This window comes from Aureobasidium subglaciale (genome assembly GCF_000721755.1).
Source record: "Aureobasidium subglaciale EXF-2481 unplaced genomic scaffold scaffold_2, whole genome shotgun sequence".
NCBI classification, from domain to species: domain Eukaryota; kingdom Fungi; phylum Ascomycota; class Dothideomycetes; order Dothideales; family Saccotheciaceae; genus Aureobasidium; species Aureobasidium subglaciale.
The window spans coordinates 1,189,518-1,215,955 of NW_013566993.1; the positions used below are offsets into that span (position 1 = coordinate 1,189,518).

Consider the following 26,438-nt stretch of genomic DNA (forward strand, 5'->3'; position numbering starts at 1 on the left):
TCGTCTTCTGTCTGTCCTCCAATCCTCAATGCTTTTATCTCTTCCGATAGCGTTTTGGCGACCATGCTGGAAGTATGCTCAAACATCTCGAGTACGGCATCGTAGGGGCTTGAACATCGCTTGGTCTCGGCGAACAGGACACCACGTTCGAGGAGCATGCCTTGGAATGTGCCATCTGTATCCTTGGCCACTGCCATGCGAACCCATGGTTGTTGTGTATTGGGAGGTGTCTCAAATGTTGGATGAGTGGATAGTAGGTGGTCGTCTAGGACTTGAATGTTTGCTACTGACGGTCAATATATTTCATGATGAGATGACATGATCGAGGTACCTGATGTCAGGTTCCATAATTCTTCAATACCCAGTGATGGCCTGTTCATTCGGACAGCCTGAGAAGGTGGCGACTTGTAGCGATAGGAATCCAGCGTGTGCAGATCTGGTGCGATGTGGTAAGAATGGTCGGGAGCTCACAGAGAGGCGACAGAAGTAGATGTCAGGATGAATGTGGTTTGGGAGAAGGTCAGTTTGAATAGATTCTGATTGAGGATGAGCCTCCTGAGTGGCTCCTTCCTATATATGTGCCAAAATGCTGAGTTCTCCCGCTGTGTGAATACAAGTCGTTTGACGAGACACGGCGGGTTATTGACCATCGCTTCGTGTCCCATAAATTTTCTACGGAAGCTTTTAACGGGCGTGATTGACAACCATTACTTTCTTAAGCCGCCACAGCAACTGGAGCAACGACCGTGGCTGCGGGTGCTTCTACCTGAACGACCATTACGCTATCGTCTACTGACCGTTAGCAGGGTCTTCGAACGTGTCCGAGAACGCGGTTGTACCGATATAAGATCTCTTAGGATCCATCTGCATGGTTCCGTCTTTATGTCTGGTGAAGAACCGCTTTCCTTGTTCGCGAAGGGCATGGGTTACTTCGCCACGGCGTTCGAGCATAGCATTCCTCGGGCGATTCTTCTCGACATACCGCTGTCCTGTGTTTCTGTCACGAACCCATCGTGGACCTAGTGTGATGGCAGATGCATTGTTCTCATCTCCATGATCATCTTCAGCGGTAGGAGGTGTGGCCTCAGCAGCAGCGTCGGATGTTGGTCGAATAGTGATGGCACTCGGTTTTGAAGACGAGACACCCATGTCGATGTGAATGCGAAGAGCCAGATGAGGAAGAGTAGGGACTCAGACTCTGCCGAGAGGGTGACTAGATACCATCGGTAGCAACGGCATTACTATCAAGCACTCGCATGCTTGTTGAAAGCGTTGGAGACACGATACATCCCTGATGCCCAACTCAGATGTGGGCTAACGAGACGGCGATATAGGAAATCGATCCGCGGACAATTTAGATAGACCAATCCTCGTATAATCGTAAATAAGAGCCAGGGCAGGCAGGACGGTCGTTCGAGATTGGTCCGGGTCGGCGTGCCACGTAGCTTGCGTTTGCTCTCCTGAGGCCCGGCGTCGTTGTAGATTAAGACGTGGCGTGCATCACAGTCCTAGCCAAAAAAAAGACCTACCTGGAGAGACATAGGTGACGAGGACCCTAAGGATCAGTGGAGGGGTCTTTCGATGGCGATACCATCTCATGAGCGCGTCTCCACAGCATCACGATTTGCTGCATCGTGGCAGAGGGTATGCGTTGTTGTTGCTGCACAAAGCGAGTCGTACTGATCGCCTGCACTCAAGAACCCTAAGGGCTTGGGACATGGTTCGCGCTCACTCGCTCTCGACCGATGATGGGCTACACGATGAGAACATTGATGTGAATTGTTCCCCTTGTCGGTTCATGTTATTGGAAGACGATTGCAGGAGCTGGCGGTCAGAGTCGAATGCAGCTACGTCATACAAAGCAAAAGCCAGCCAGAGACCCTTGAATTAGCAGAAGCGGCATGAGCGAAACGCGGGTGCATCGTCTCCTGAACAAACTTTGGTTTTCTGCGGCCGAGTCGTTACGTTTCGTTTGTTTTGTCCAGGTCGAACTCGAGTGATGATACAATAACACAGCAGTTTACACGAATAGCTTGGTTCGCATGGCCGGACTCGCACCACCTCGCCAATTCGAGCGCGACTCGCTGGAACTGGCTTCCCTTGCTTCTTCCGACCACAACTCGCGTGAGAGTATCGACTCTTCGGCCTCGGGCGTGCCTTCGTCGCGCAAGCTTTCTTTCGACGATGATCACCTTGGGACTCCCGGTCCTAGCAGCAGAGGAAATGGCGGTCGCATGAACAGATCCTACTCGGTGTCGTCTGCCTTCGACTTCGCTCCAGCACTATTTCCCTTGTCGAATTCAGGAGCAGGATATACTGCCATAGGCGCATCGAACGAGCAGGGACTACCGGCAGGAGGAGAAGGAAGTCTGGAGAGAAACAAGACCTTGACACTATGGAAAGGCGGTCTATCGCTGGTTGTTGGTCTCATCATTGGCTCTGGCATCTTCTCGTCACCTGCGCAGGTCAACACAAATGCGGGATCTCCTGTCGCAGCTCTGATAGTGTGGGTTATCGCTGGTCTGCTTGCTTGGACTGGTGCTGCAAGTTATGCCGAACTCGGTAGTGCTATGCCCCTGAATGGCGGTGCCCAGATCTACTTGAGCAAAATCTACGGCGAGTGGGCTGGCTTCCTCTTCACATGGTGCGCTGTCGTCGTACTGAAGCCTGGATCGGCTGCCATTGTCGCAATCATCTTCGGTGAATACACAGTCAGAGCCTTCATCGGTGTCGACGCCATGAACTCGAGCATCTGGATCGAAAAGGCTGTCGCGATAGCCGGTGTCATACTGGTCACAGCATTAAATTGTGTCTCCACCAAAGTCGGCACACGCAGCACCGACGCTTTCGTTCTCCTCAAATTCTTTGCCCTGGCTGGAGTCACCACTGCAGGTATCGTAGTAGCAATTACTGGCTGGAGCTTTTCTGGAGATGCATCGAAAGAGTGGAAGCAACCTTCGTTCTGGGTAGACGGTACAAAATCTGATCCGAGCAATTGGGCTGTCGCAATCTATGCTGGTCTCTGGGCCTACGACGGTTGGGACAATGTACGCCGATTCTACCGTTGCGCTTGTGACTACATCGTGCTAACATGTCTGTAGGTCAACTATGTTGCTGGAGAATTCATCAACCCGCAGAAAGATCTACCACGAACGATACACACCTCGCTTTCCATGGTGCTTCTTTCATACTTGCTCGCCAACGTCGCCTACTTCTTAGTCTTGCCCCTAGCTACCATCAACTCGTCGAACACCGTCGCGGTAGCCTTTGGTCGTTTCGTTCTTGGGCCTGTCGGCTCCTTCATTCTTGCTCTGATTGTGGCCGGATCGTGCTTCGGCAGCTTGAACGCCACCACATTCACCTCTGGTCGTCTCGTTTATGCCGCAGGAAAAGAGGGATATCTACCTGCCTTCTTCGGGCAGATAGGCTTCACCAAGAACAGTGCTGTCCGCCTCCCCTACCGTCCTTCTCGAGCCTCTCGCCTCACTCGTCTCATCGCCGACGATGGAGTTGGTCTTTTCTACACACCAGCATACGCCATGATGCTCAACGCAGCTTTAACCATGATTTACGTCGCCGTCGGTAGTTTCGGCACCCTCACCACCTTCTACGGCGTCGCTGGCTACACCTTCTACTTCTTTACAGTCCTCGGCCTCATCGTCCTTCGTGTCAAAGAACCTGATCTTGAAAGACCTTATAAATGCTGGATTACCACACCGATTATTTTCTGCTGTGTAAGCTTGTTTCTGCTCAGTAGAGCTGTGTTTGCGCAACCGTTGCAGACGTTGTTGGTGGTTGCGTTTATTCTGGTGGGATTCCCGCTTTATTGGTGGAGGATGAAGGGGAGGAGTGGGCAGGGGAGGCAACAGAAAGTGAACTGGAGGTTCTGGGAACGATGGATGGGACGATGATTTGATGTAATGTACAGAGGAAATGTATGACATATGATGCACACTAAGCGAATCGGTACATCCTCATGAAGCCGTCACTACTTAGAGTCCTCAACGTCTTGTCTTTCTGTATCCACTGTACAGCTCTTATGTCTCGCTCTATACCAGATCCTTTGGGTCTCTGCAATCGGTATTTAGTGTTGCCAACTCGGTCCCACACCTCAACCGTGCCATCACCAGCACGAACAATGAGCACATCCCCATTGTTTACCCATTGGACTTTTCGGAAACCAGCAAAACCTCCCATCATACGATCATCGATCTTTAGCGAGAACTCGCTGACGATCTCGTTCTCGAAAGGATCCCAGATCCAGAGGTTGGTCTCGTGGACAATGGCGATGTCACCTTTAGGCGACCAAGCTACACATCTTACCCAACTGCGGAGACGTTCGTGCTTGAATCGATTGATCTGCTGCGCCGTTTCTACCGAGTAGACGGCCACGAAAGTGTTGTTACGAAAGCCTTCACCTTCGCCTTCGTCGGTCATGCCGGAGAGCAGGATATGCTTGGAGTCAGGTGACCAGGCTCCACTCCAGCATTGTCCTCCTGTGGGTCCAATGATGTGCTTACAGTCACCCGAGGACACATTGTAGATTCTGAATGTGCCATCCCAGGCTGCGGTGGCGATGTACTGGTCGTTTGGGCTAAACGCGGTCCACATGATGGCGTCTTCGTGGCCACTCAGAGTATGAAGCAGGCGATTGTTGACGACATCATGGACAATGACCTTTGGTAGTTCAGCCGCAGGACGAGAGCCAGATTGAGTAGTCTCGTTCTGTATGAGGTAAAGAAACAACCGACCGTCCGAGGTGGATGGATTGGAGCCAAAGCCGCTGGTACAGCCTGGGATATTAGGCAGGTTTCTGGACTCTACACTCGCCCTCAACTTCTCGAGTGTCTTCAAATAGCCTTGACGAACCATTTCCAGAAGTGGAGACTCTGGCCCAATATTGAGGAAGTCGTTCATCTCAGACATCACGGGATACAGAGAGCTTTGCAGAAGCTTTTGCACGTCGACGACATCGGGGTTATGCCTCAGTTTGCCGTCACCATCCAGTGTCAAGAACAAAAGAGCTTGCTCGTCTTCATCGCGGTCCGAGCTTTCTACAAGCAGGGTGTAGCCACCAGACTCGTTCAGAGCAGGGGAGAACATAAGGTTGACACAGGGGAGTGTGAGTCCTCTAAACAGCGTGCGTTGTGCTCTGGTCTCGATATTGGACACACCAACGATGGAACCATCGGAGTAGGCAACATATTTCTCGTCATGACTTACAGCGAAGCTGCTCAATCTAGACGACTCATTGTTCGAGAATCTCAAGTCGATCTTGTCGTCCTCGTCGTCCCAGAAGCGATGGGCTGGTCTATCCCGAGTAGGCGCCCATGATGCGGATTCGCCATCAACACTAAAGTCTGTCTCGACCTGGTAAACATATTCTCTGAGGAACTTCTCCATATTCATCCAAGAAGACATGACTGGAAAAGGTGAGGAGCGACAGAGCACTTGTCCTAGACATGATTCCAAAGATAAGGGCGATGTTCGGATGAGTCAACTCGTCGTCGTCACAGTGTGCCTTAATGATCCTTCCCGATAGAGAGCCCATGGCACGTGACTCCGCGTTTCATGACGCTGCCTACGACACGTCTCTCGGTCGAAGCTCCAGATCCTCGACCATCAATGTGGCGTGGCTTTCTTTAATTCTCGAATAGATCATCACAATCATGCGTTTCAGAGCAGATATTCAGAACAATAATGTCTTTACGAGTCAGTAAATCGCAGAGGTTGATCGAGTGCAAATACTGACAATCATGTAGAATTGACTGCGTCACTTTCGTCCCTGGGACCGGTCGCATGGGTCAAATTGAGTAACGAAGATGTTCGCTTTACCGTGATACCCGACCAGGGCTCGTCAGTCTGGGCGTATGTTGACTCCCAAGGATTATTGTGTCGTTTCCTTACTGACTTTGCAATAGAGCGCTTGCCATCGTCAGTCACAGTCCTCATGCACTCTGACAGTCGCAAAACTGACCTCGACAAGGACCAAATTTTCGAGACGTACACAATCCAATCTGCCGCCGAAAACAATACAATCAACCTTGAAGTACCATTACAGAATCTCCATCGAGCGCTGAAGTCTGCTCAAAACGCCAGTCATGCCTCAATTCGTCTGACAAAGAAGAACAACATCCCACTTCTTTCCTTAACCATCACAACAGCCGTTTTTGCCGGTGCGCCAAAGCCAGCAACGCAGTCTGCACCACCGGATGAATACGGCTACAATCCAGGATTTCCGCCAGGTGATGAGTTTGGCAACCAGTTTCACACAGATGAAGTCGACGAGCCCTCTTACGATCGCCTGAACAGAGAGACTATTATCACGCAAGATATACCAATCAAAGTTCTCTCTCCAGCTGTCGTGGCTGGTCTCACTGAGCCACGGTCACGAGAACCCGACGTCCACATTATCCTTCCACCCTTACTGCAACTCAAATCCATCTCCGACCGCTTTACCAAACTCGCCGTCTCCAGTACAAAACCAGCGAATGGCTCAACAGGCTTCCGAGGCAACACAACGAGGATGCCAAAGCTGGAGTTGAGCGCAAACATGCATGGCTGCTTGAGACTGAGGCTCAAGACCGACGCTATGGATATCAGCTCAAGGTGGACTGGACTGAGTAACCCAGAGCTGGACCCTGAGACCGTGGAAGGCGGTGAAGATGGCATAGCACAACATCCGAGTACGATCATGCGGAGTCGAGGTGATCCCGAAGGTATCAGTGATGAAGGCTGGGCTGTCGTGAGACTGGACGGCAAGGACTGGGGCAAAGTCCTGGGTATTGGTAGAGTGGGTGGAAGAGTCATTGCATGTAAGTCTTGGTCCGCTGCTTCAACAGTGTGTTGATGCTGACACTCTCACAGGCTTTTGCGATGAGAATGCGCTGATCTTGTACGTCTACCTCACAAACGAGGACCCGGGAGGTGTGGAATCGGTGATTACATACTATATCAGCTCGTACAGTCAATGATTGTACCAGAATAGCATGCTCTCCGCTTCATGCTTGCCCCTGATCTTTGCTTGTGAAGATGCACAATCATTTGTAGAAACACGTATACCTCCGCTGAGAGCGCGAAACTGCTGTATGAAAAGAGGGCCCCCGGTTGAAGGCTCCTAAGTTCTTGAATGTCACTCTGCATTGCGACACTGTAGTTTCAGCGAGGGCTCTGTCGAGAGGAAGCAGCGTTACTCGTGCCCATGAGCTGATGACGTTTGTGTGCCTTGTCTGCCTTGTGCCGGACCCGAGTGTTTACTTCGGCGACGCCTGAAGCGTCCTGTTTCTTTCCTTCACCAACACATTTATTATCCGGCGCCGCGTGAGTTTATTCACGATTATTTATCGATTGCCATTACTGACATTGGGAGAGTATCAGCGTAACCTTTTGCTCAATCTCACGAGACAAATCGCGACATCTGAGATTTGTTTTGCGTCCACACAGGCAAGAACAACGACGGTATTTCCTGAAAAAAAAAAGATCAAATTATCGCTTCCAGGTTTGATGATTCAAGATCTTGCTCATCATTGTGACTAGTACCCCTGCCTTTTTCCTCCGCTCGTATTTAAGTGGTCAGACCTCTTGCTTCGCACTTCCCATCGCCGCTCACCATAAAGCGACAAACCGCCGTCCTGACTATATCGTAGTACCAGCCATGACCTGTTCTTGTTGTTGCGAATGCAGCGATCAACTGCCAACATATGAGTCGCTACACATCCCACACTCAGTACCCTCGATGTCGCGAGTCGCCGAACAGTCAAGTCTAAGAAGACCTGACAGCGGCAGGGCGCTCTCAATGGTGACGGCCGATTCAAGGAGTATGTCTCAGCCAGCGTCTCCATTCTCTAGAGACGTCTCCAAGCTTCTCGGACCTCAGAAACCTCTGGCTGCTGACAAAAGCCTCGGGTCGGCAAAGAAGGCGCAGGATTCAGCCTGGCATTTTGACAACTCTAGCTCGCCTTCCAGTTCTTACTGTACACGAGCCATCAAGCGTGGCGATCAGATATGGCATCAATATGGTTTCATTCAGCCATCTCGGACGGGACCTGTCAACACACCAGACATCTTCTTCACTTGCAAGACAACGCCTCGTGGAAAAGATAGCGAGCAAGCGATCCGCCAGCATTGCAAGCTCACCGTCGACACCTTACGAATGCATCGGTCACGCAGCAAAGGATGCAACTGTACCTTCAAAGTTCTACGAGAGGAGAATAGCAGATGCAACGCAAGCTGGTACCATATATTCACGCTGTTCTTAGCGCATGCTGTCCAGCAATTCATGCTGCAACATGACAGGATTTGCTCATGCGGATGTTTTGACGTCGATGAAGACAATAGCGATGGAACTTCTGGTCAGTGGTTGAGGGATGGCTGAGATCAAAGTAGTACTAGCCATAGCTAAACGTACGCATCGGAAGACGAGGGGTGCTCTAAAGGCTTTGAGAATCACGCAAGGCATAGTTTCAGACAGATTTCGATCACAGATAGTATCAAATACCGTCCTCAATACTACTCTACCTTGTGATTATCAGACCTTCGGAGCTAGAGCGTAATCTCCTACACGTACTCGACTACAGAATCACCTATCGCAATGCAGAGTCTATTTCTAGGGGAAGCCTCGAACACGGAGGTAGCCTAGATCGCGAGCTATCTTGAGGGTCTCAGCATGGTCTAAGCAATCCACAAAGTGACTGTGCATTGCAGCAGCTTTGACGCGCACCGGAACTCACGCTGGAGTCATATCGAACACGCACGTGGCCAATCATGATCTATCAACAACACTCAAATACACTCAGCCTTGGGCCTAGGCCTTTGATACCTGTTCTCAGAAGGAGTGTTCAGCCCCCAAGGCCTCATGAGAGACTGGCCATAAATCAAAAGCTTGAGAAAACGAAAGACCAACCAGATCAGAGTTGGGAGTTCTGTCAACTGGAATAGTCACTCCGTCAAGCTTATTGGACTCGGATTATCAGAAGCGTCGACAAAACCTGGCACTCATATGGCATCAGCGAGGATTGCTGGTCAACAAGCCATGGTAAACCAGACTTCTTCTTTACATCTAAGACGATACCACGGAATGCGAACGGTACCGAGCAAACAATCTGTACTTGTTGCGCCCTGACTGCAGGCCTTATGAGGATGCATCGAGGAGGCAATTACCAGGGATGTGCTTGCACGTTCGAAACATTGCGAGCAGATATAACGTGCCCTCGGAACTGTTGGCACTTTTTGCGCCGGGACGATGCCGGTACCGTCCAGTACCTGATGCGTGGACATGATCAGATTTGTGCTTGTGGGTGTTTTGATGTCTTGGGAAGAGATCCTGCAAAGACACCCAAACAATGATCGAGGAATCGACGATGACATACCATCCTGACAATCTTTAATGGTCCAGAAAAGTGCTCAATGCCCTGAGTAATGCAGAAGTAGCAACCGTGCCATGGTCTTCCTGCTCGAATTCGACGATTGAGACGTCCTTCAGCTTTCCGCTCTCTCGCAATTTCTTCTCCATCGCAACTGCGTTTGCACCCATCTTGCGCTCTACACAGCGTTTCTGCCTCTCCTCGAGCTCGATCTCTGACTCTGAGTGTACCCGCTTTGGCTTTGCTTCGAATCCTCCGTAGGATATGTGCAATGAGCATTTCGGCTTTTTCTCCTCACCACTGCAAAAGTCCTCCGCCTCGTCCACGATCTTCACATCCCACCACACCGAGGGACTCGCAGCGAAATATGCATCAAAAGCGCCACCTTTCTTGCTAAACAGCGCATGAAGCACACACAACCCACCAAACGAGTGCCCAAAGATAGCTTCCTTGCCAATCTCGACATCTTCAAACTGTCTCCTCACCAGCGGCCTAACCTCCCTTTCGATAAACTCCAGAAACGCATCAGCACCCCCTAATCCTGCATACACATCATGCTCCCTCAACGTCAGATCTGTATTCCTCTGACTACTAAACAAACTCCCCGTCTGCGTCGGGATATCCTGATATCCCACCCCTACCACAATACCTCCACCATGATAGAACGAATTACTCGCACTTCTCCACAGAATTTCTGAGGCGGTAAGGAATAAAGCGTTTCCATCTAAGATGTAGAGGACAGGGATTTTGGAGTCGCGGAGTTGTTTTGTACGGATCCAGTTTATTGGCCACGAGATTTGGACGCGGTAGTTTAGACCAGTGACGGAGTTTGTGAGGTCGTGTTGTGTGGCGCTGGGGAGTGTGATTGGTGTTCCAGAACCTGTAGACATTGTTTGCGAGATGTCTTGGGGATGTGGTGGAGAATTGATGTTGTTGTTGTTGGTAGTGATATGCAAAGTTGAGATGTTGCTTCGAATTGTTTTCTCCGAGGTCGGCTGGTTGGTGCCAAGACAGATTTGAAAAGATAACCGCTGAGCGAGCGAAATGTATATGTCAGCGCAGATGGCATGTTATAGATCAATGATCTCTCATGTGTGGTCGCTATTAGAGTTGTCGATCCATCAGATAAGATGCCCGGATCAGATAAGAGGGATGATCGATGAGAAGCTAAAAGTGGTCAAGAGTGAAATAACGTTGAGTGGTCAAAAGTCGTGGTTGTGTGTGTCCCACCAACTCAGGCTGCAAAACGGCTTTCAGCTCTCCAGATGCAGGCCAAGATTACAGCATTGGGAGAAAATGTGCCTAGGCTTCACACGAGCAATTTCAGGAGAGAAAGACGTTTTGTGAAATGATAAAATAGATTCGTAATTATAGCATGGGGTCACCCACTCTCATTCATAAATACACAATACGGACCCAATTTACAGAGTGTATCTGAAGCCGTGAAGACCCTCAATAACCTTGCCACCAGCAGCGGCTCTCTTGTTGGCGCGCCAAAACTTGAAGTCCAACAACAGAGAGATGACAATGATCAAACTACTGGCAATGAGGCAAGCGTAGATACCAGGGCGGTATCCGGGCTGATCCTGCTTGCGGAATACGGTGCTACCAATGATACCACCCATACCACCAGCACCGACGAGGGTGGCAGAGGTAAGGGCACGCTTCCACTGACCACGGATGTTGTTTGCTTGCCATGTGAGGACGGCAGGGACGTTGGCGTTGCAACCAGCGGTGGCGAGGAAAACACCAAAGTAGCGAGCGCCGACTGACTTGGTGAATCCAAGACAGCCAAGGCCGACGAGCATAAGACAAGCGTTGGCGATAATGAAGGGAGATCTCAAACGGTACTTGTCGGCAAACCAGGCGAAACCGAAAGTGACCATGGCGGCAAACACGTAAGGAGGGGCAATCAAGCATTGTGCGTCACGCTTGTTGAAGCCCATACCGACCTCGAGAATGATGGGCAAGAAGTATGCGATGGCGTAGGAAACAGTAGTAGAGAGACCGAAGAGAGCAGCGAAACCCCAGACCTTGAGGTCACCAGCACTCTTGAGGTATTGTCCAACTTTGAACTCCTCAGGAATTGCATCATGACGATCCTTCTCAATGGTAGCTACAACGAAGTCGACCTCCTTTTGTGTCAGGAACTTGGGGCCGAAGCTGACGTGTGCGGACTTCTCGGGGAAGTTGACAATGGTGAAGTAGGCGCCAATGGCGAGAATGCAGGTGATGAGACCTTGCATGATGAAGATCCAGCGCCAGCCTGCAAGACCGGGACCAATACCTCTTGGGCGAGTTGGGTGGAGCTTGTCAGGGCCGTAGTGAGCACCAAGACCGTCACCAACACCAAGACCGGCCATCTGGCTGAATCCGTAGGCAAGGATACCAGAGAAAGCAGACGAGAGGGAGCCGATCAGGTAGAAGACAGCGTTACGCTTCTGAAGCATGTACCTGGGATACCAGCACGACAGCAGATAGGCGCATCCAGGGAAGAAACCGGCCTCACAAATACCCAAAAGGATACGGAGAGGAATCAATGTGGTCCAAGTCTTGACAAAAGCCATACCGATCATGACAATGCCCCAAGCGAGAGTGATGGTAGGCAAGAAAGCGCGAGGGCCGACCTTACGGAGGAGGACAGTGGCTGGAGGTTGGAAAAGGACGTAAGGAATGAAGAAGACGAGGACAATGATCGAGTAACGGTCCTTGATGAGAAGAAGGTCGACACCCATACCAGCAACGACAGCGATGCCAGTGTTGGTACGGTCCATCAGACTGACACAGTAAAGGAAGCCAAGAGTCAAGACCAATCGACGGTCAATTCTCCAGATAATCTTCTTCTGTTCCTCAGGAGTGAATGCTTCGATACGTGCATCGTTGATCTTGTCGGACGCTGTATCTCCATTGGTGTCCACTTGCTCGAGGTAGTTGATGTTGAGATCTTTTTCATTGGCGTGGGTAGTCATGATGGGCTGACTTGATGGCCCAAAGATGTGATTAGAGTACTGATAAGGAGATGCAGGAAACATTGTAGTGGAGACCACCTAGTCTTTATTTATGCCATGGCCAAGACTGGTATCTTTTACCCCGCAAGCCGGTGGTAGTTGAACTTTGTCGCTCAAAAAGGACCGGGAGAGCGACAAGCGCCACGTGTGGCATGTCGCGCACACCGACGTTAGTTAAAGAGATTGGACCGTCCTAGACTTCTAGCCATACCCTTGATGAGTACATCGTCGACAGGTTAACCTACCATACTCAGGGTTTCTAATCATCTCCTTCATGTTCTCAATTCGTGATAACTGTAGAGCGCAGGATCCGTAGGATCGAGCAGTCCTAGGCCCCGCCGCGGCGGTTCCGAACTCGGTGGGACAAGACGCATGATCGAACGTTGAGGATGTGATAGGGAGAGTTCGCCAACAAGCACGGTCTTTCCCTAAACACGCTTGAAGCGCAGCTGAGGCTGTGGAGAAGCGGGGTACCCCGGTGTGGAGGAGTGCTTGGCCGCGCGCTATCATCTATGGCTGAGAAAAGGCTGAGTAAGGGCGGCTGGAGTTGTCTTTTTGCTTTGTAGCCGGTCAAACCATTGGTACCAAGACCCTTGGCCTGAGAAGTGTACTTGGCGAACTCGTAAATGTACGAGAGGGAAGATAGTTGCCTCGGTCGCGGTGGGCTCGAGTTTTTGACTTTTTGATGTTTAGATTGGATGCAGAAGTGAAAGCTACGCTGACGAGATTCGGTCAGTTTGTCGTTTTGATGTGTGCATGGGATATGCTGCATATCACGACACGAAATGATAGTTGTCTTCTAGTCGGATTACGACATTGGGTAACTGCTGCATCTTCGGATGACAGCCTGCCGGTTGCGATGTCCTTTTGCCTCACGAAACCAAAGAATCTTTGGGACGTCTCCTGATATTCCACTGTAGACGGGTACTTGGCGTGCTCTCGATCCAACTCTTCGTCTGCTTGATGCTAAGAAACATGTATCATATCGCACTCCTACCGAGGCTCCTCGGTGTTCTGAAGACATCTGTTTTGCCCCTTCAAACAGTCCTGCAGTCGCGTGATACAAGGTTGCGAGTGTACATGTCCGAAAAGCCACGGTTCGGCGTCGCCCAGCAAATGGCAAGCTTTGGGTGCATGGAGGATGGACGCCTCATGAACTAAGTGATACAGCCTCGGTTCCGCCAGTACATTCTGAGATTTGGAAGGACTTCCAAGGCTTGCGCTGTTTGCATCGAGGATGAATTGGCAGTCGCTTCGATGGACGGTGAATCGCCAAGGGGTGGAAGTGACATGTTTGTCTTAACGAGCCCAGCCAAGGTGATCGACAGGACCGGACGTCCAGGGATAGTTTTCTGTCCATTGGAGAAACTTTGGGCGATCAACGATGAGGATAAAGGTGTTCGCGAAATCCTGCGATCTCGGGCTTCCTACCGCAGACAAGATGTGGGGGTTGACAGAGAGCCATCGTCTTCGGCGAAAAGACAAGGTTCTCATGCACTCAGTCTACATGAACTGGGACAACAAGAGTAGAACACCGAGATTGGCTGATGATGCTGCTGCTGCTGCAGCAGGTGAGTTTTCGAGTTGGGGGTGTGTCTGCGTGCTGATTGCGGGTTCCTCTTCCACCCGTGAGACTGTCCGGCGTGTGCTTCATCCACGCCGGGACCGCCGGGACCGCCGGGGTTTCGATTGTCCGGTCAGCCTGCACATAATGGAGGGCAAGTCTGTGCTATGTCTGGACGACAGCCCTGAACAAACAGATGATCGCGACTGGAAAGAAGACAGGCACAGAAGGCGCGGAGCAAAAATTGAACATGACGACTTTCGCATTTCAGCCGCAAATCAACCGGCCTGTCAAAGCTCGCTTCAATCATCTCGACTGAGGTATTCTTTCATTCTTCATGTCATGTCATGATGACTTTGAAATGCGATTTTCGCAATAAGATGCTACAGTGCTCGGTACAAAACACGAAGCACGAGCGATTGGTCAGACCTCTACATAATGTCGTCTTGCGGCGTCGCGATGCTCTGGCAATAGCAGATTCATTGATGGTTTAGTAATACCTCGTGGCATGTGAGTCAATTAGAACCTGGTGGGTGGACAAGTTCTCGATTTATGATGGATCCATTCGCTTTGATACACCAGCCACCTGGAATTACTTACCACCGGAAATAGCAGCGACAAGCTTCAAAGATCATGGCCCAACACACAACTGGTCTTGGAGATCTTCCAACAGAAATTCTGCTAGCAATCACCGAACACATCTCACACCACGACATTACAAGTCTACGACTGACCTGCAGACGACTCTGGTACTCTCAGCTGCTCAGCAGAATTCGGTCTCACTGGATAATAATCAATCATCCAGACCTCGATACAGAGATTCACAAACCTGAACACATACTCTACAGACTGGAAAAATCGCTACCAAATCACTCTCTATGCGAAGCTTGCATGAAATTTCACCCCAACCGTACGATATTCACACCGAAAGTTACCAACCACTGGAAAAAGTATAGGCCATGTTCAAGAGGGGTTGGATCATGGTTACACTTCAAAAACTGGATCTTCCACCTACAATACGCGGATGTACAAGCCGTGATGCACAGACACCGCTGGGGAGTCACTCACGGCGCACCTCTAAACAGTATCTCCATAAACACAGACTGGAAGCTGACTAGACGACCAAACCCCCTCTTCGACTCCTTGACAAGATTGGAGATCAACCCCTACATCGAGGAAAATATGGTACTGCGCCAGTCCTGCCAACACGTGCTTTTCCGCCACGAGGACCTGAAAGTTATAAAGAGTGGAAATTGCAACATCACACATACAGCAATACACTTCTTCCATGGCTGCATCCACACGCCGAAACCCCTGCCAAATGCTACACGGCACTCAAGCATCTTCCACGACCGTCTTCGCTGTGCAATGACGGCTCTCATCGAGACTCTTATCTTGAGCACCATCGCCACCACCTTCTCATGGCGCCACTTTGACGAATGCGAATTCTGCACTTGTCAATTTTCTCTTCACATACACGCTCACACCCTTGACCGTGAGGGGTTTGTCGAAATCATCCTGGAGTCTTGGACAAATCTGGGTAATTGCAGGACACCACACTCCTCAGGTTGGAAAATGGCAGCTTGGCATGCGCCGGATAATACTCGGATGAGAAGCAGCTATATGAGTGCTGGAGAGAAGGTGAAGCAAAATATCGGGGTTCCGCGTACTGGGGACAGGGATTTGACGAGAGGGAGGGGTTGTGAGAGTGGGATCGGACATGCATCCTTGAGTGTGGAGGTGGAGAGATGGAGGAAGACGAGGGCGAAATGATGACCTTGATAGCTACATACTGTCAATATAAGTTATCTTGACCTTCTCTGTTCAAACAAATTTGCGTAAAGGTTTGTGAGAAAGTCTGATTGTTTATACGCTGATCGTGACCTTGTTTGCTACCATTCGATCTTGTCATCTGCTATCTCGTTTGTTACTTCCTACCCATACATTTTCGAAAAACACATACAAATGTCCCTGCTTGAACATTCTCAACTCATCCCATACTGACTCCTTTGACCAATCTTAGCAACCCCCAAGCAAGATAGCATATCCAAGCTCAAATCCTGCAATCATTGCGATGAACTCCGACTATGTCTCTCATCATCATACTCAGGCGGCCGCTCATATATCGGCAACACCTCATCCTCAGACTCATGCTCATGCTCAGACTCTTCGTCAACCATGACGATCAGACCTGGCATAGATTCAGCCGTGATCCTTCTCGAGTGCTCTGGACGACTTGGACTGTCAGGTTCGCGCGGACGAGCAGGAGGGAGACGATCGTCGTTATCCCAAGACACATCCGAGTCGACACGCTCACGTCGGCGATGGCGTGGCGGAGATGGTGAAGGCGGGTATCTCGGCGGCGAAGGGTTCATGGAGGAGTATGGCACGTTTCGGAAAATAGGGGAGTTTGGGCCGCGAGAATGGTGGCGCGTCGGCTCTGATCTTGTGGCTGGTGGGAGATACGGAGGTGTGGAGGCCGCGATGTTCGTGTATGTAGCAACATAGCCAGACCCAGTTCGCCATGTGTAAGGTTGTTGGGCAGCAAAGGATGCATCTACGGAAGCTGGTCGCGGAGAATTGTATCGACGAACCCATGTGTACTCAGGGCTCTGAGGACGTGGTGGGCTTGGAGGATGGCCGTCGCGCGCGCTTGCTCGAGTCGGACTTGTTCGACGCGCGTGTTGACTTGCAGTGCGTGGTTGATCGTACGTGATATTCGCGTCGACTTGGACATGCGTCGTGCCATGACCAAAGATCAAGTCCGAGAATGTCTCGGGTGCTATTGCTACGAGGATGAGCATGACGAACAGAACCGGGGGTGCTGTAGTAACGACGCAGACGATAGCAGAGATAATAGCTCCACGTAACAGAATCGTTTGTATTGTGGACAGGCCTCCAAGATTGTCAGCCATTGTTATGGATGTGATCGTGAAATGTCGATGGGGAGTTCGTATGAGTAGGCAAGTGCACTAAATCAGGCGGGTGCGTACGTGCAAGCACATGATTACCGTCCCAGGCTTCAAACCCCTCCGAGCAGGCAGCGATCGAAAGCGTCGAGGGAACATCGAGACATAGGTCGGTCATCCCAGTCTTCATAAACTTCTGACAGGCAGCGACGAGGAATACATCGAGGCACATGTCGCTTGTCGTAGGTCTCGGATGCCTCGGGCAGACAGCCACTGGAAGCTTTGAGGAAAATGTCGAGGCACATATCGACTATCGTAGGCTTCAAAGTCTTCTGACAGGCAGGGAGGGAAGCGTCGAGGAATACGGCGAGGCACACATCGATTATCGCAGGCTTCCAAAACACCTGACAGGCAGCGATCGAAAACGTAGAGAATTCGTCGAGGCACAAGATAGTTGATACAGGCTTCAGAATGCCTCAGCATGTAGCTATGGAAAGTGTCGAGAAGTTCGTCAAGGCACATGCTCGCGGACTATGAGACCCGCTTCGAGGGGCTCGTTGAGGCATCAGTCAGCTACTGCAGACTTCAAAGGCCCCCAGAGAGGCGGCGATTGCAAGCGTCGAGAAGTTTGTCGAAGCACATGACATTTATCACAGGCCTCAATGGTCCCCTGGCAGTCATGTGAGGCGTGAGATATTAGTCGAGAATCACGTCAGAGTACGCATTGGCCATGCCAGGCGGCCCTGAGAGACCTCGAGGAGCTGGTCAAGGCATATGATAGCCACTGCAGATTTCAAGAAGCTCTGGCAGATAGCTGCGAGAATCATCGAAGAGTGTATGAAAGGCATTGCAAAATCCAGGTCTTCCCGGTTGATGGCAACGACACAAGCCGACAATCTCATCGAAGCACATGTCAGTTCGACGAGCGCTCCAAAGGCAAGCAACGAGTGTTGACTCGACAAGACCTATGACAAGTGTTGAGATTGTGCATGTTCTCTTTCTAGAAGACATCTTCGGTAACGCGACGGCCATACCATGTCGAAAGCTGATCTTCACCCTGAGCATGTTCTTCGGCAGAGTACATGAAGAAATTGGTCAACTTTGTGGAGTCTTCGTCCTCAGCAACAGGCCAATTGACCTTTGCAGCAGGCTTGATTTCGAACAAATCTTTTGCAGTGGACCAACTGAAGCGACACTCGTGACCCCAGCCGAACAGAGGATCCATGTTCTTCTTCAACCAAGTGGAGCAGCGTGCATCACTCGGGTATCCTGAGCCCCAGCCTTCTGCAGGCTGTTCGGGTACGTCCTTCTCGTTTGACACAGCGTCCTTGAAGATTTGGTAGCAGACGTCGAGGGCAGCATCTCTTGTGACTTTTGCGCAAACACTGGCGGCTGACACACAGGGGTACAATGAGTCGGCCTTCTTTGCGACAGTGATGTTGACGGTAGGGAAGATGCGCTCGAGCTTCTTCTGGTATGCGGCTGGCTGACCAATTGTGTCGATGTAGATCTCTTTCAGGTTGACGCCGAGAGCGAAGACAGCGTGAATCAAGTCGATGGTGGCGTCCATGGCCTGGGCGTTGAGGTTGTATGTAGCGGTGGGCCTCATCTGGGCAGAGGAGATGTCCTTGGCAGACATGACACGAGTGGCCCATCCGGAAGAGTCGTACAGATCAGTGCCAGGAGTGCAGATGGCCTGCATCAGGGATGAGCGGACGGCGGGCGACAGCACCTTGGAGTCGTCGAAGTGGTGAGTGTCGGCAAGCAAGGTGCGGTGCATTGACAGCGGCAGATAGTAAAGACCATAAACCATTGGGCCCAGGACAGGACCACGGCCAGCTTCGTCTACGCCCAGAACGCACTCGATTGACATGTCGTCCTTGAGCATCTTGGGTACAGGCGAAATGTAAGAGTATGAGTCTCCCTTGGCGATGTTGGTTCTGTCGATGGAGGGAGCCATGAAGACATGGTCAGGGGGTGTCTCCAGGGCAACGTCTTGCTCCATCTCTTGCGAGTCTAGCTGTTCCAACGGTTCATCCATGATACGGTGGTCAAGGTATGATGTTGATGAGTTGCTTGATGAAAGTGTTTGTTGCAAAGACGAAAGTTTGAGCTGCGACGCGATGAGACGCGAGGAGATGTGAGCAGACGCGACGTGGATTGCGGAGAGAGGTGACTAGCCCAAAGCGGAAGTCATGGGCTTGGCGTGTTGTTTACAGCTTCGAAACCTTGACTAGGCCAAAACAAAGCAACCTACCGCGCCCACCACCCAGCAACTGTCTCATCACCCCATTCTTCGACTCGGCGCACTTGTTGCACTTGTCGCATTACCCTAGGAACACACGCGACAACATGTCCAACCGACCGACGACGTCGAATACGCCTCAGCGCCAATCGCGACGACACAACAACTTCAAGGAAAACATCAACTTCTTCGAGCCTGGCAAGCAAGGCCGTCGCACTGGTCTGGTCTTGAAGGATAGCGGAGTTCGCGATGAACACGGTTTCGAGCCAGTCAGCGGCATCTTCTCGTCACCCGTAGCTTCACCACAGCGCTCACCACAGCGCATCCCAGCAAATGGTAACGACACGGCCCTGGGATCGTCTGAGATGGTTCTGCAAGACAGTACAAAGCGAACCATGTGCGCGACATGACTCCGACACATGTGCTGACGAACTTCCCAGGCTCAATACCAGAAGTCGCAGAGACGCTCAACCTGCGCAAGACGCCTCACCTACCGCCAAAGACACAGACTCCTCGGCATACGAACATTGGAGGCTCACCCGTCCGTCATTCTGCCATCAAGCCTGTAGACACGCAATCATCACCACAACACGCTTCATCTGCTCCGTCAACGAGTCGCACGAGCAGGCGCCTCGACTTTGCCAACAAGCAGCAGAACAACAAAGCACAACCGGCTGTCGTGCCCAGTCCAAGTCCTTTCAAGCCGCGGTTCGGAAAGTCGCGCAAGAGTGTCTTTGATTTGCAAAACTCTCCGACCACATTACAACACCACCAGGAAGACGACGACGACATTGACACTTCGGTTCAGCAAGTCCAGGATGCTGTCAATGATTTGTTCGACGACGACGTGCCACAGCATGTGCTCTCCTCAGCACGAAGCACCAGATCGCAAAAGCGCAAACTCGCAAATCCCTCGTCGCCCATCGTAACGCAACCGCCCTCCGTCCCAAAGTCCAACAAACGCCCAAGGCCGAGTCTTGAGCACCAGGAAGATCAGACGGTCATGGACCATACCCTTGCAGACCAAACAATGGCGGATCAAACAACAGTGGACCAGACTGTGGCAGATTACACCATCGTGGATCAGACCACCATGGACCGGACAGAATTACTCGATCAAACCGACGCCGAGTACACATACATCACTGTGGATCAAACAGAAATGCCGGATCAGACAGAGTTGCCCGACCAGACAGAACTTCCAGACCAGACTGAGATGCATGACCAAACCGAGGCGGCGGATCAGACTGAGATGATGGACCAGATAGAGGCACCAGAAGAGACGGGAGTCGAGTACACGTGGGTTGATCAGACAGTCCTCGACCACACGACAGTCGACCAGACCATGGCAGAAGAGACGGGCATCGAGCAGACAACGGCAGATGAGACAACCGTGGATCAGACGGAGCGAACACACATGTACGACCACACGATTGGAAATGCCACCATAGCTGAGGACGACATTGCCGAGACGACTGAACTTCATGACGAGCCCATCATGGAGGCTTCAGCTCCACTTTCGACCAAGAAAAAGCGACCGTTCGAAGTACGAAAAGTCGCCGGTGAGCATCCTCACGAGGAGCATGCAAACCATCACGATCAAGATCTCGACGTTTCCTCCCCCTCGAATGCTGCCCAAGACTTTATGCCGCCTCCGGAAGACGACGTACAGGATGAGTCCGACCAGGAGGCGCAAACACAACCAGAACCGACCAAGAAGCGAGGTCGCGCAAAGGCGCCTGCGAAAGCAAAGGGCAAGAAGAAACAACCATCTGCGGGTGTTGAACCACGCCCTAGAGCATCGAGAGATAGCGAATCTGTGGGCCCAGATGGACTTAGGAAGCCAGGTCCCAAGTCGATCGTGAACTTGCGCGCCGGTACTCCTGCAGAAGATGAGGGTGCCAAAACTACAAGATCTGGCCGTACTTCGATCAAGCCGCTGAAATACTGGTGCAATGAGACCTACATCTGGAATCAGGGTGAGGTGGAGGGTGTCGTTCGTGCAGAGCCTGTCGAGCAAACAAAACCGAAACGCGCTGCTCCTTCAAGAAAGAAGGCGACAAGACTCGGCCCAATCAAGGAGGATGAGGAAGAGGATGAGGATCTCTTGCCGGAAGCCTGGGAGCAGGAATTGGGTGTTATCAACAGCACAGTTCGAGCTTGGGATACCAAAGTCGGCACAGGCAGCACAGAAGCAGATGGCGTGAATGAAGGTAAGAACCCCTTGCAATACTTTCCCGATTACAGAAACGCTGACATTGACTTCACAGATATTGCATTCGCCGCCACAGCCATCAAAACACAAGATGTACACGGCTCGTCGTTCCGCTATGCGAAGGTTATGACCCTTCCCTTTTTCGGATCTGGCATGGTCGAAATTCCACCAGATGGCTATAAACGCATGAAGAACTCTCGAAAGATGCAAATGGTCTTCTTTGTGCATGAGGGCAAAGTAACAGTCGATATTGAAGACGTCCAATTTGGTATGACCAAAGGCGGTGTCTGGCAAGTGCCAAGGGGTAAGTTTTTGTTCTTTCTTTTACTTCTCTGCCTCTTTTCCTATCTTTCCCCCTCTAGTGATGTTCTCTGTTTGTTGTTCGTGTTTCTCCAAGGAACAGCGGTCAATGGCTTGTCTACACCGTAAGACTGCACGCCGCAGCAGAGCTTTCCTTTCATGCACGATCAAAACGACGCACCGGCTCTCACTCAAAAGGTGACACTCGACTATATCTGCCCTGAGCAAGGAGTTCCGTACAACACAAGACGTCAAAATAGTCTTTTGACGTGGTACGGTCTCAGGGGGTGAACCACTTGCTTCGTACCACGACAGAAAAAAAAGCTGGGGTATAGCAATATACACCAACCATGGTTCTGGAATTTCTCTGAAAATCCGCTTCACGGACTTCCTCTGTGGCGCTATTTCGTGTTACATTTGGTTTCCCTTGACTCGATGGGTGTCTGCTTCTTTTCCGTGTCACCTTTGTTGGTGTCAACATATCTTGCATTCGATTATAAGGATGGAGAAATGAGAATAATCTTGCTGACGTGTGTGGGTGATTACAGGAAACAACTATGCCATTATGAATGAGAGTTCTACCCACTCGGCCAAGATCTTTTTTGCGCAGGGTTGCGAGATACAAGCTGCGGCGACGCAGTTTGAGGATATGGGGAGGGAGTCGCAATCTTGAGGTGCAGTTTTCTGCCTCCGTTGGTCGGTCTGAATTGGAATTTTTGATGCTCGCCTTGTTTGGTTTGGAGTTGGTGATACATGCCTTCCTTGGAGGTGTCTGGGCGTTCTTGCGGGCCTTTTTGCCTTTTTGTTTGCATTCTCCTGGACTTAGGGAGGCAATCCTTCCTATTTCTTCTTTCTTGACTTCCTTTTCTTGTGGATGTTGCGATTTAACGAAACCGTCATGAGACTTTTCTTTTTTTTTCTCTACCATCTTCCATTTTCTACTCATTTGTCCGTCCACTTGACTATTCTTCCAGCACGTAGCTCGATAGATATGGTGACCGAGAGCGAAGACAGTAATTGTAGTTATTTGAGTGATTGTGAGAGTTCAGAGTGGGAACACAGAGATGGAGAGATGAACGACAGGTCAAGACTGGGTAAGAAGAGGAAAGGAGATATCTGTAAGGTGACGTTTAAGTCAGAGTGGAGAGTATAATGGACGCTCGAGTAAGACGTGTAGAAGAGCCGAGGGCGGACTTGATGTTGGGATGTGTTTATATGCCAGTGGAGCTCTGCCTTCAAAGTGTAAATAGTTTGGCGTACAGCAAAGAGAGATCATCCTTTGTGTCAGCAATGTGGTTTGGTGCTGTATGCTTCGTCTCTGTGTCCTGGATCCAAGTACTAGGACAAGATTAAATTAGTATACTGTCCTCACCGTATGTCCTTCGATCTTCGCGTTGGATCCAGGCAGGTATGTAGAGTTGAAATGGCACAAGAAACGATTTGGTCCATTTGATCAAGACCTATCGAGAAGCATGAAGTCGGATATGTTCCGAGCGAGCATCCACGTCGTGAAATGTAGGTACTGAATAGATTCCCAATAGAGACTACGCTCGAGCACGTATCACGATGGTGCCTCATCCAGGGACTCTAGTAAGTCTTCCGGTCGTACACTTATAGCGTAGGAGAGAGAGACGTAGGTACTGGCGCTCGTGGCTCATGTCCAGATGGTAATTGGTCTTGTCAGAGTTGGCCATTCTGTGAGATGTTGAAATTGCCAATCTCATAGCCTCTGCGTCTTGCTTGGCCAGTCAGTGGGATTGTTGTCCATACCAAGAAACACTGACTCGAAGCTCGCTGGCTATCAGCGTGACTCGTCGGCGGTAACTGAAGGAGTGCTCAATCGCCCTTCTCGCCGTGATGGTGAATCTCATGCCACCCGCGTTCCTATACTTCTTTAAACTCTGAACTGCTTGTTGCGAGCCAAGGTCGGAACGTGAGTCGCGACATCTAACTGTACGAAATGACACGATACACCGCAATAAGGCCGTTCCAGTGTTCCTTGTAGAAGTATGGAGGAGTGGTGGTGTGGTGATCTTTAAGGTTTGAGCCAGATATTACACAGCGATAGGCAGCCTGACACGACTTTTCGATGTCAGTTCCTTTTCCCGTTCGCCGTACATATAGTTTAAAATGTCAAACGTTAGTTCAGTGTCCTGCACAGGGCAGTGAACACGCTTCTCCAGCTTCTTCCCGAGCTCTGCCGTTGGTCCGCGGCCGGAAATTGTAGACGACCAGAAAAGCACAAAAAGGCAATCCTGTTTCAAGAAAGACCCTTTAGCCTTGACAAAAGTGGATACACCCTATTCGTACACTTTCGTGTGACCTATGAGGATGTAGATCGCAGGCGACAACAAGTCGAGAAGCGTAAAGCTTACGAGTCAAGTGGACCAGACTTAGGGCAGTACGAAAAAAGAGGTGGCTGGTGCAGATCGACAGGAAACCCAGAGTGAGATCGTCTACTGTACCAAGACTCTGAAAGAAGGATGCAATCGACGGTTCGATTCCGCGTGACGGAGGCTCAATCTAGGTGCGGTTACTCGTGAGCCTATCCAGATCGTTCATTGGCCAAGATGAACGATCGACGGTGACGAGCGGTTCGCGCGGAATGATCTCCTCTGGGGTAGAGCCCCGAAATTCAACCCAATTGTGACGTTCCGTCCGTAACTCTAATAAGCCCTCGATGCAAGATAAATTGAATATGGTAGAGCGCATTGCTGTTACATGAAGAAGCATACATGAGTGTTGTTTAGCGATGGAAGCTGCGAAGCCCTGGAAGGATTCTCGAGAAGTGTATGGGTAGAGGATGGCTTAGCCGAGGTATCAAGACGAGAGCAGCCGGAGCTCCGCCGTGCCGTGCAAGAGAGAAAGTTACAAGTTACCAAAATATTCTTGCATTGCCTGCACGTTTAAATGTTTGCCGTGATGCGTACGTATCCACGCGTTTGTAGGCGTGAAAAGACTGAAGACTTGTAACAGTTTTGCCCCGGGAATGATTGAGTGGATCTATGATGAGTTCCTTAATTCACCGTTCACAACGTGTTGTTCATCTAAGCGACGTGCCCTGGTTTGCGTCCAAGTCCGGCGTCAGCAGATGATGCTGCGAAGAGGCAGGCCAACGCCCCTGCGACTGAACCTGTTCCTTTGACCAGACTGTGTGTAGAAGCACTGACGTACCATCGAACCATACGTGTTCCTCTCGTTGCTTCGGCTCGAGCGATTGATCGCTGATAGTCGATGGCAACCAGTCCAATCCAGGAGCGGACGATGATTCCATACTGTCTGCTTTAGTGGACGAGAGAGGAATACAATGAATCATGGAGACCAAGAAAAAGGGTAACATGAAAAGTCTCAAGTTCCTCGTACACACGATCGCGTGGAAGTGGAAATGGACACCGTCGGAGGTAACTTCGCGAGACTGCATCTGGTCAGCACTTCGACATACCTAACGCTCTCTTATCAAACAAAGCTTGTGTTTTTGAACGGGAATTGCACTTCCGGGTTCCGATTGTAGCACGAAGTTCGAATGTTCACAGAAATCGTCGCTTTAAGGTTGAGTGGTGTGAAACTGAGTGGCTTCCACGTGTGTAATACACGCCCTATGGGTCTCGTTGTCCAGAAGAGCAGGCCGAGATGGCGTAATGGTAAGTCGTGTAGACTTTGAGCTCTGTGGCCCTAGAGACGACTAAACGCAAGAAGGTTGTTGCAAGTTGCAAACGAACAGAGGGTCTGAGTACAGTGTGTCGGGTGGAACAGAATAGGATCGCAAAGTCTATTGCGGCTAAAATCATATGAGTCCTCGCCATCGTGTCAGATGGAAGTATCAGATCAGAGCTCGAGTCTCGACTCCCCACGAGTATTGCAAATAACGAACGGACGCATCATGGCGCCATCGCAGAAATTGGATGAGGCTTCACACATCTGGAGCTGTGCGCCTTGGCAAAAGCTACACCGGGATTAGCTGTTAGTCAACGTCGAGAGATTGCAAGAACGATTTTTGGCGAACCCACCCCCTAGATCCGGCACTCGCACGCTCGCGGCGGGTAGGGCGCTTGCCTTAGAGACGTCACGTTCAAGATTCTACTGTAATCGAATAATCTCCACTAGATGCTGCAGAGACTGCAAGGCAGTCAACCATCCGATCCGCACACTCATCTCTCAGAGGCTCTGGACGTCAGGGATAACACATGAGTCGTAAAACGTGCCGTGATAACCCTGCCACCTTGCGCTATGAAGGTTTCAGACGAGTCAGAATTTGTTGCAAACAAGTCCTTGTCAAGAACCACGTGTGCGAGCACATTGGCGTAACCCTATTTCCAGCCACGCCTAGCTATATCGCGACTCGTAGTGCTGAATACGACATTGTCTTCTTCCTACCCTGTTTCGAGATTTTGAGCGTAACAGCGGCACGGCATTCATCCTCCGAACCTCCTTTATTTGATTCCGCAAGGTCGAGCTATGTCATCTACAATATCCCGAGCCGTTGCTTCTGATCTGTTCCTTGACGCTGTTTCCACGATTATTTCATGTACAAACGCGGATGGACATGGAAATGGATCCAACCTTGTTGTCGAGGAATTGTTTAGACTGTCGACCCAGCTCTCTGTGACTCAAGCATTACTCACAACAATCTTGAGCGCGAAACATTCACTGTATGAAAGGCTCTTTCACTTTCAGATCCCAGCCACAGCCCGCGGGGTGACTTTTATCCACTCATTTCATTCTACCAGACTTCTTCTCTCAGTGACTGCAAAGCTTCGACTGCAGCGCTAGATGAAAAATCCAGCGGTACTACCTTCTCCATATCTACCCACTATTTAGAGTAGCTACATTGTAAC

General features: G+C 50.7%; 12 protein-coding genes across 12 annotated transcripts; 7 read left to right on the plus strand and 5 right to left on the minus strand.

Moving 5' to 3' along the window:
* Nucleotides 1–2,042: 2,042 nt before the first annotated feature.
* On the plus strand, nucleotides 2,043–3,911 carry AUEXF2481DRAFT_1981 (uncharacterized protein; the record flags this gene model as incomplete). Its single annotated transcript, XM_013491792.1, has 2 exons — nucleotides 2,043–3,047; nucleotides 3,102–3,911. The coding sequence occupies 2 exons, from the start codon at nucleotides 2,043–2,045 to the stop codon at nucleotides 3,909–3,911; spliced, it is 1,815 nt and encodes a 604-aa protein (XP_013347246.1).
* A 43-nt stretch (nucleotides 3,912–3,954) lies between these two features.
* Nucleotides 3,955–5,421, minus strand: AUEXF2481DRAFT_26391 (uncharacterized protein; the record flags this gene model as incomplete). The annotated part of the gene is made up of 2 exons (XM_013491921.1): nucleotides 3,955–4,953; nucleotides 5,059–5,421. 2 exons carry the CDS (start codon nucleotides 5,419–5,421, stop codon nucleotides 3,955–3,957), a joined length of 1,362 nt encoding a protein of 453 aa, XP_013347375.1.
* Nucleotides 5,422–5,545: 124 nt separating this feature from the next.
* On the plus strand, nucleotides 5,546–7,290 carry AUEXF2481DRAFT_402848 (uncharacterized protein). The gene is made up of 5 exons (XM_013492297.1): nucleotides 5,546–5,712; nucleotides 5,763–5,868; nucleotides 5,922–5,934; nucleotides 5,987–6,815; nucleotides 6,868–7,290. The coding sequence occupies exons 1-5, from the start codon at nucleotides 5,670–5,672 to the stop codon at nucleotides 6,972–6,974; spliced, it is 1,098 nt and encodes a 365-aa protein (XP_013347751.1). The 5' UTR covers nucleotides 5,546–5,669; the 3' UTR covers nucleotides 6,975–7,290.
* Nucleotides 7,290–8,569, plus strand: AUEXF2481DRAFT_402937 (uncharacterized protein). The gene is made up of 2 exons (XM_013492298.1): nucleotides 7,290–7,320; nucleotides 7,372–8,569. Exon 2 carries the CDS (start codon nucleotides 7,655–7,657, stop codon nucleotides 8,372–8,374), a length of 720 nt encoding a protein of 239 aa, XP_013347752.1. The 5' UTR covers nucleotides 7,290–7,320; nucleotides 7,372–7,654; the 3' UTR covers nucleotides 8,375–8,569.
* A 563-nt stretch (nucleotides 8,570–9,132) lies between these two features.
* On the minus strand, nucleotides 9,133–10,517 carry AUEXF2481DRAFT_402923 (uncharacterized protein). Its single transcript, XM_013492299.1, has 2 exons — nucleotides 9,369–10,517; nucleotides 9,133–9,261 (listed from the first exon to the last, which is right to left on the minus strand). Exon 1 carries the CDS (start codon nucleotides 10,250–10,252, stop codon nucleotides 9,383–9,385), a length of 870 nt encoding a protein of 289 aa, XP_013347753.1. The 5' UTR covers nucleotides 10,253–10,517; the 3' UTR covers nucleotides 9,133–9,261; nucleotides 9,369–9,382.
* A 147-nt stretch (nucleotides 10,518–10,664) lies between these two features.
* On the minus strand, nucleotides 10,665–12,494 carry AUEXF2481DRAFT_36474 (uncharacterized protein). Its single transcript, XM_013492045.1, has one exon. The coding sequence runs from the start codon at nucleotides 12,392–12,394 to the stop codon at nucleotides 10,784–10,786; it is 1,611 nt and encodes a 536-aa protein (XP_013347499.1). The 5' UTR covers nucleotides 12,395–12,494; the 3' UTR covers nucleotides 10,665–10,783.
* Nucleotides 12,495–13,448: 954 nt separating this feature from the next.
* On the plus strand, nucleotides 13,449–14,426 carry AUEXF2481DRAFT_402821 (uncharacterized protein). Its single transcript, XM_013492300.1, has one exon. It carries the CDS (start codon nucleotides 13,755–13,757, stop codon nucleotides 14,283–14,285), a length of 531 nt encoding a protein of 176 aa, XP_013347754.1. The 5' UTR covers nucleotides 13,449–13,754; the 3' UTR covers nucleotides 14,286–14,426.
* Nucleotides 14,427–15,829, plus strand: AUEXF2481DRAFT_402995 (uncharacterized protein). Its single transcript, XM_013492301.1, has one exon. It carries the CDS (start codon nucleotides 14,568–14,570, stop codon nucleotides 15,705–15,707), a length of 1,140 nt encoding a protein of 379 aa, XP_013347755.1. The 5' UTR covers nucleotides 14,427–14,567; the 3' UTR covers nucleotides 15,708–15,829.
* Nucleotides 15,830–17,219, minus strand: AUEXF2481DRAFT_402994 (uncharacterized protein). The gene is made up of 3 exons (XM_013492302.1): nucleotides 16,928–17,219; nucleotides 15,898–16,830; nucleotides 15,830–15,849 (listed from the first exon to the last, which is right to left on the minus strand). Exons 1-2 carry the CDS (start codon nucleotides 17,073–17,075, stop codon nucleotides 16,001–16,003), a joined length of 978 nt encoding a protein of 325 aa, XP_013347756.1. The 5' UTR covers nucleotides 17,076–17,219; the 3' UTR covers nucleotides 15,830–15,849; nucleotides 15,898–16,000.
* Nucleotides 17,220–17,843: 624 nt separating this feature from the next.
* On the minus strand, nucleotides 17,844–18,884 carry AUEXF2481DRAFT_26398 (uncharacterized protein; the record flags this gene model as incomplete). Its single annotated transcript, XM_013491922.1, has 1 exon — nucleotides 17,844–18,884. The coding sequence occupies one exon, from the start codon at nucleotides 18,882–18,884 to the stop codon at nucleotides 17,844–17,846; it is 1,041 nt and encodes a 346-aa protein (XP_013347376.1).
* Nucleotides 18,885–19,195: 311 nt separating this feature from the next.
* On the plus strand, nucleotides 19,196–22,276 carry AUEXF2481DRAFT_1988 (uncharacterized protein; the record flags this gene model as incomplete). The annotated part of the gene is made up of 4 exons (XM_013491793.1): nucleotides 19,196–19,469; nucleotides 19,529–21,301; nucleotides 21,359–21,607; nucleotides 22,152–22,276. 4 exons carry the CDS (start codon nucleotides 19,196–19,198, stop codon nucleotides 22,274–22,276), a joined length of 2,421 nt encoding a protein of 806 aa, XP_013347247.1.
* A 100-nt stretch (nucleotides 22,277–22,376) lies between these two features.
* Nucleotides 22,377–22,797, plus strand: AUEXF2481DRAFT_403252 (uncharacterized protein). The gene has a single exon (XM_013492303.1). It carries the CDS (start codon nucleotides 22,478–22,480, stop codon nucleotides 22,754–22,756), a length of 279 nt encoding a protein of 92 aa, XP_013347757.1. The 5' UTR covers nucleotides 22,377–22,477; the 3' UTR covers nucleotides 22,757–22,797.
* Nucleotides 22,798–26,438: the final 3,641 nt, after the last annotated feature.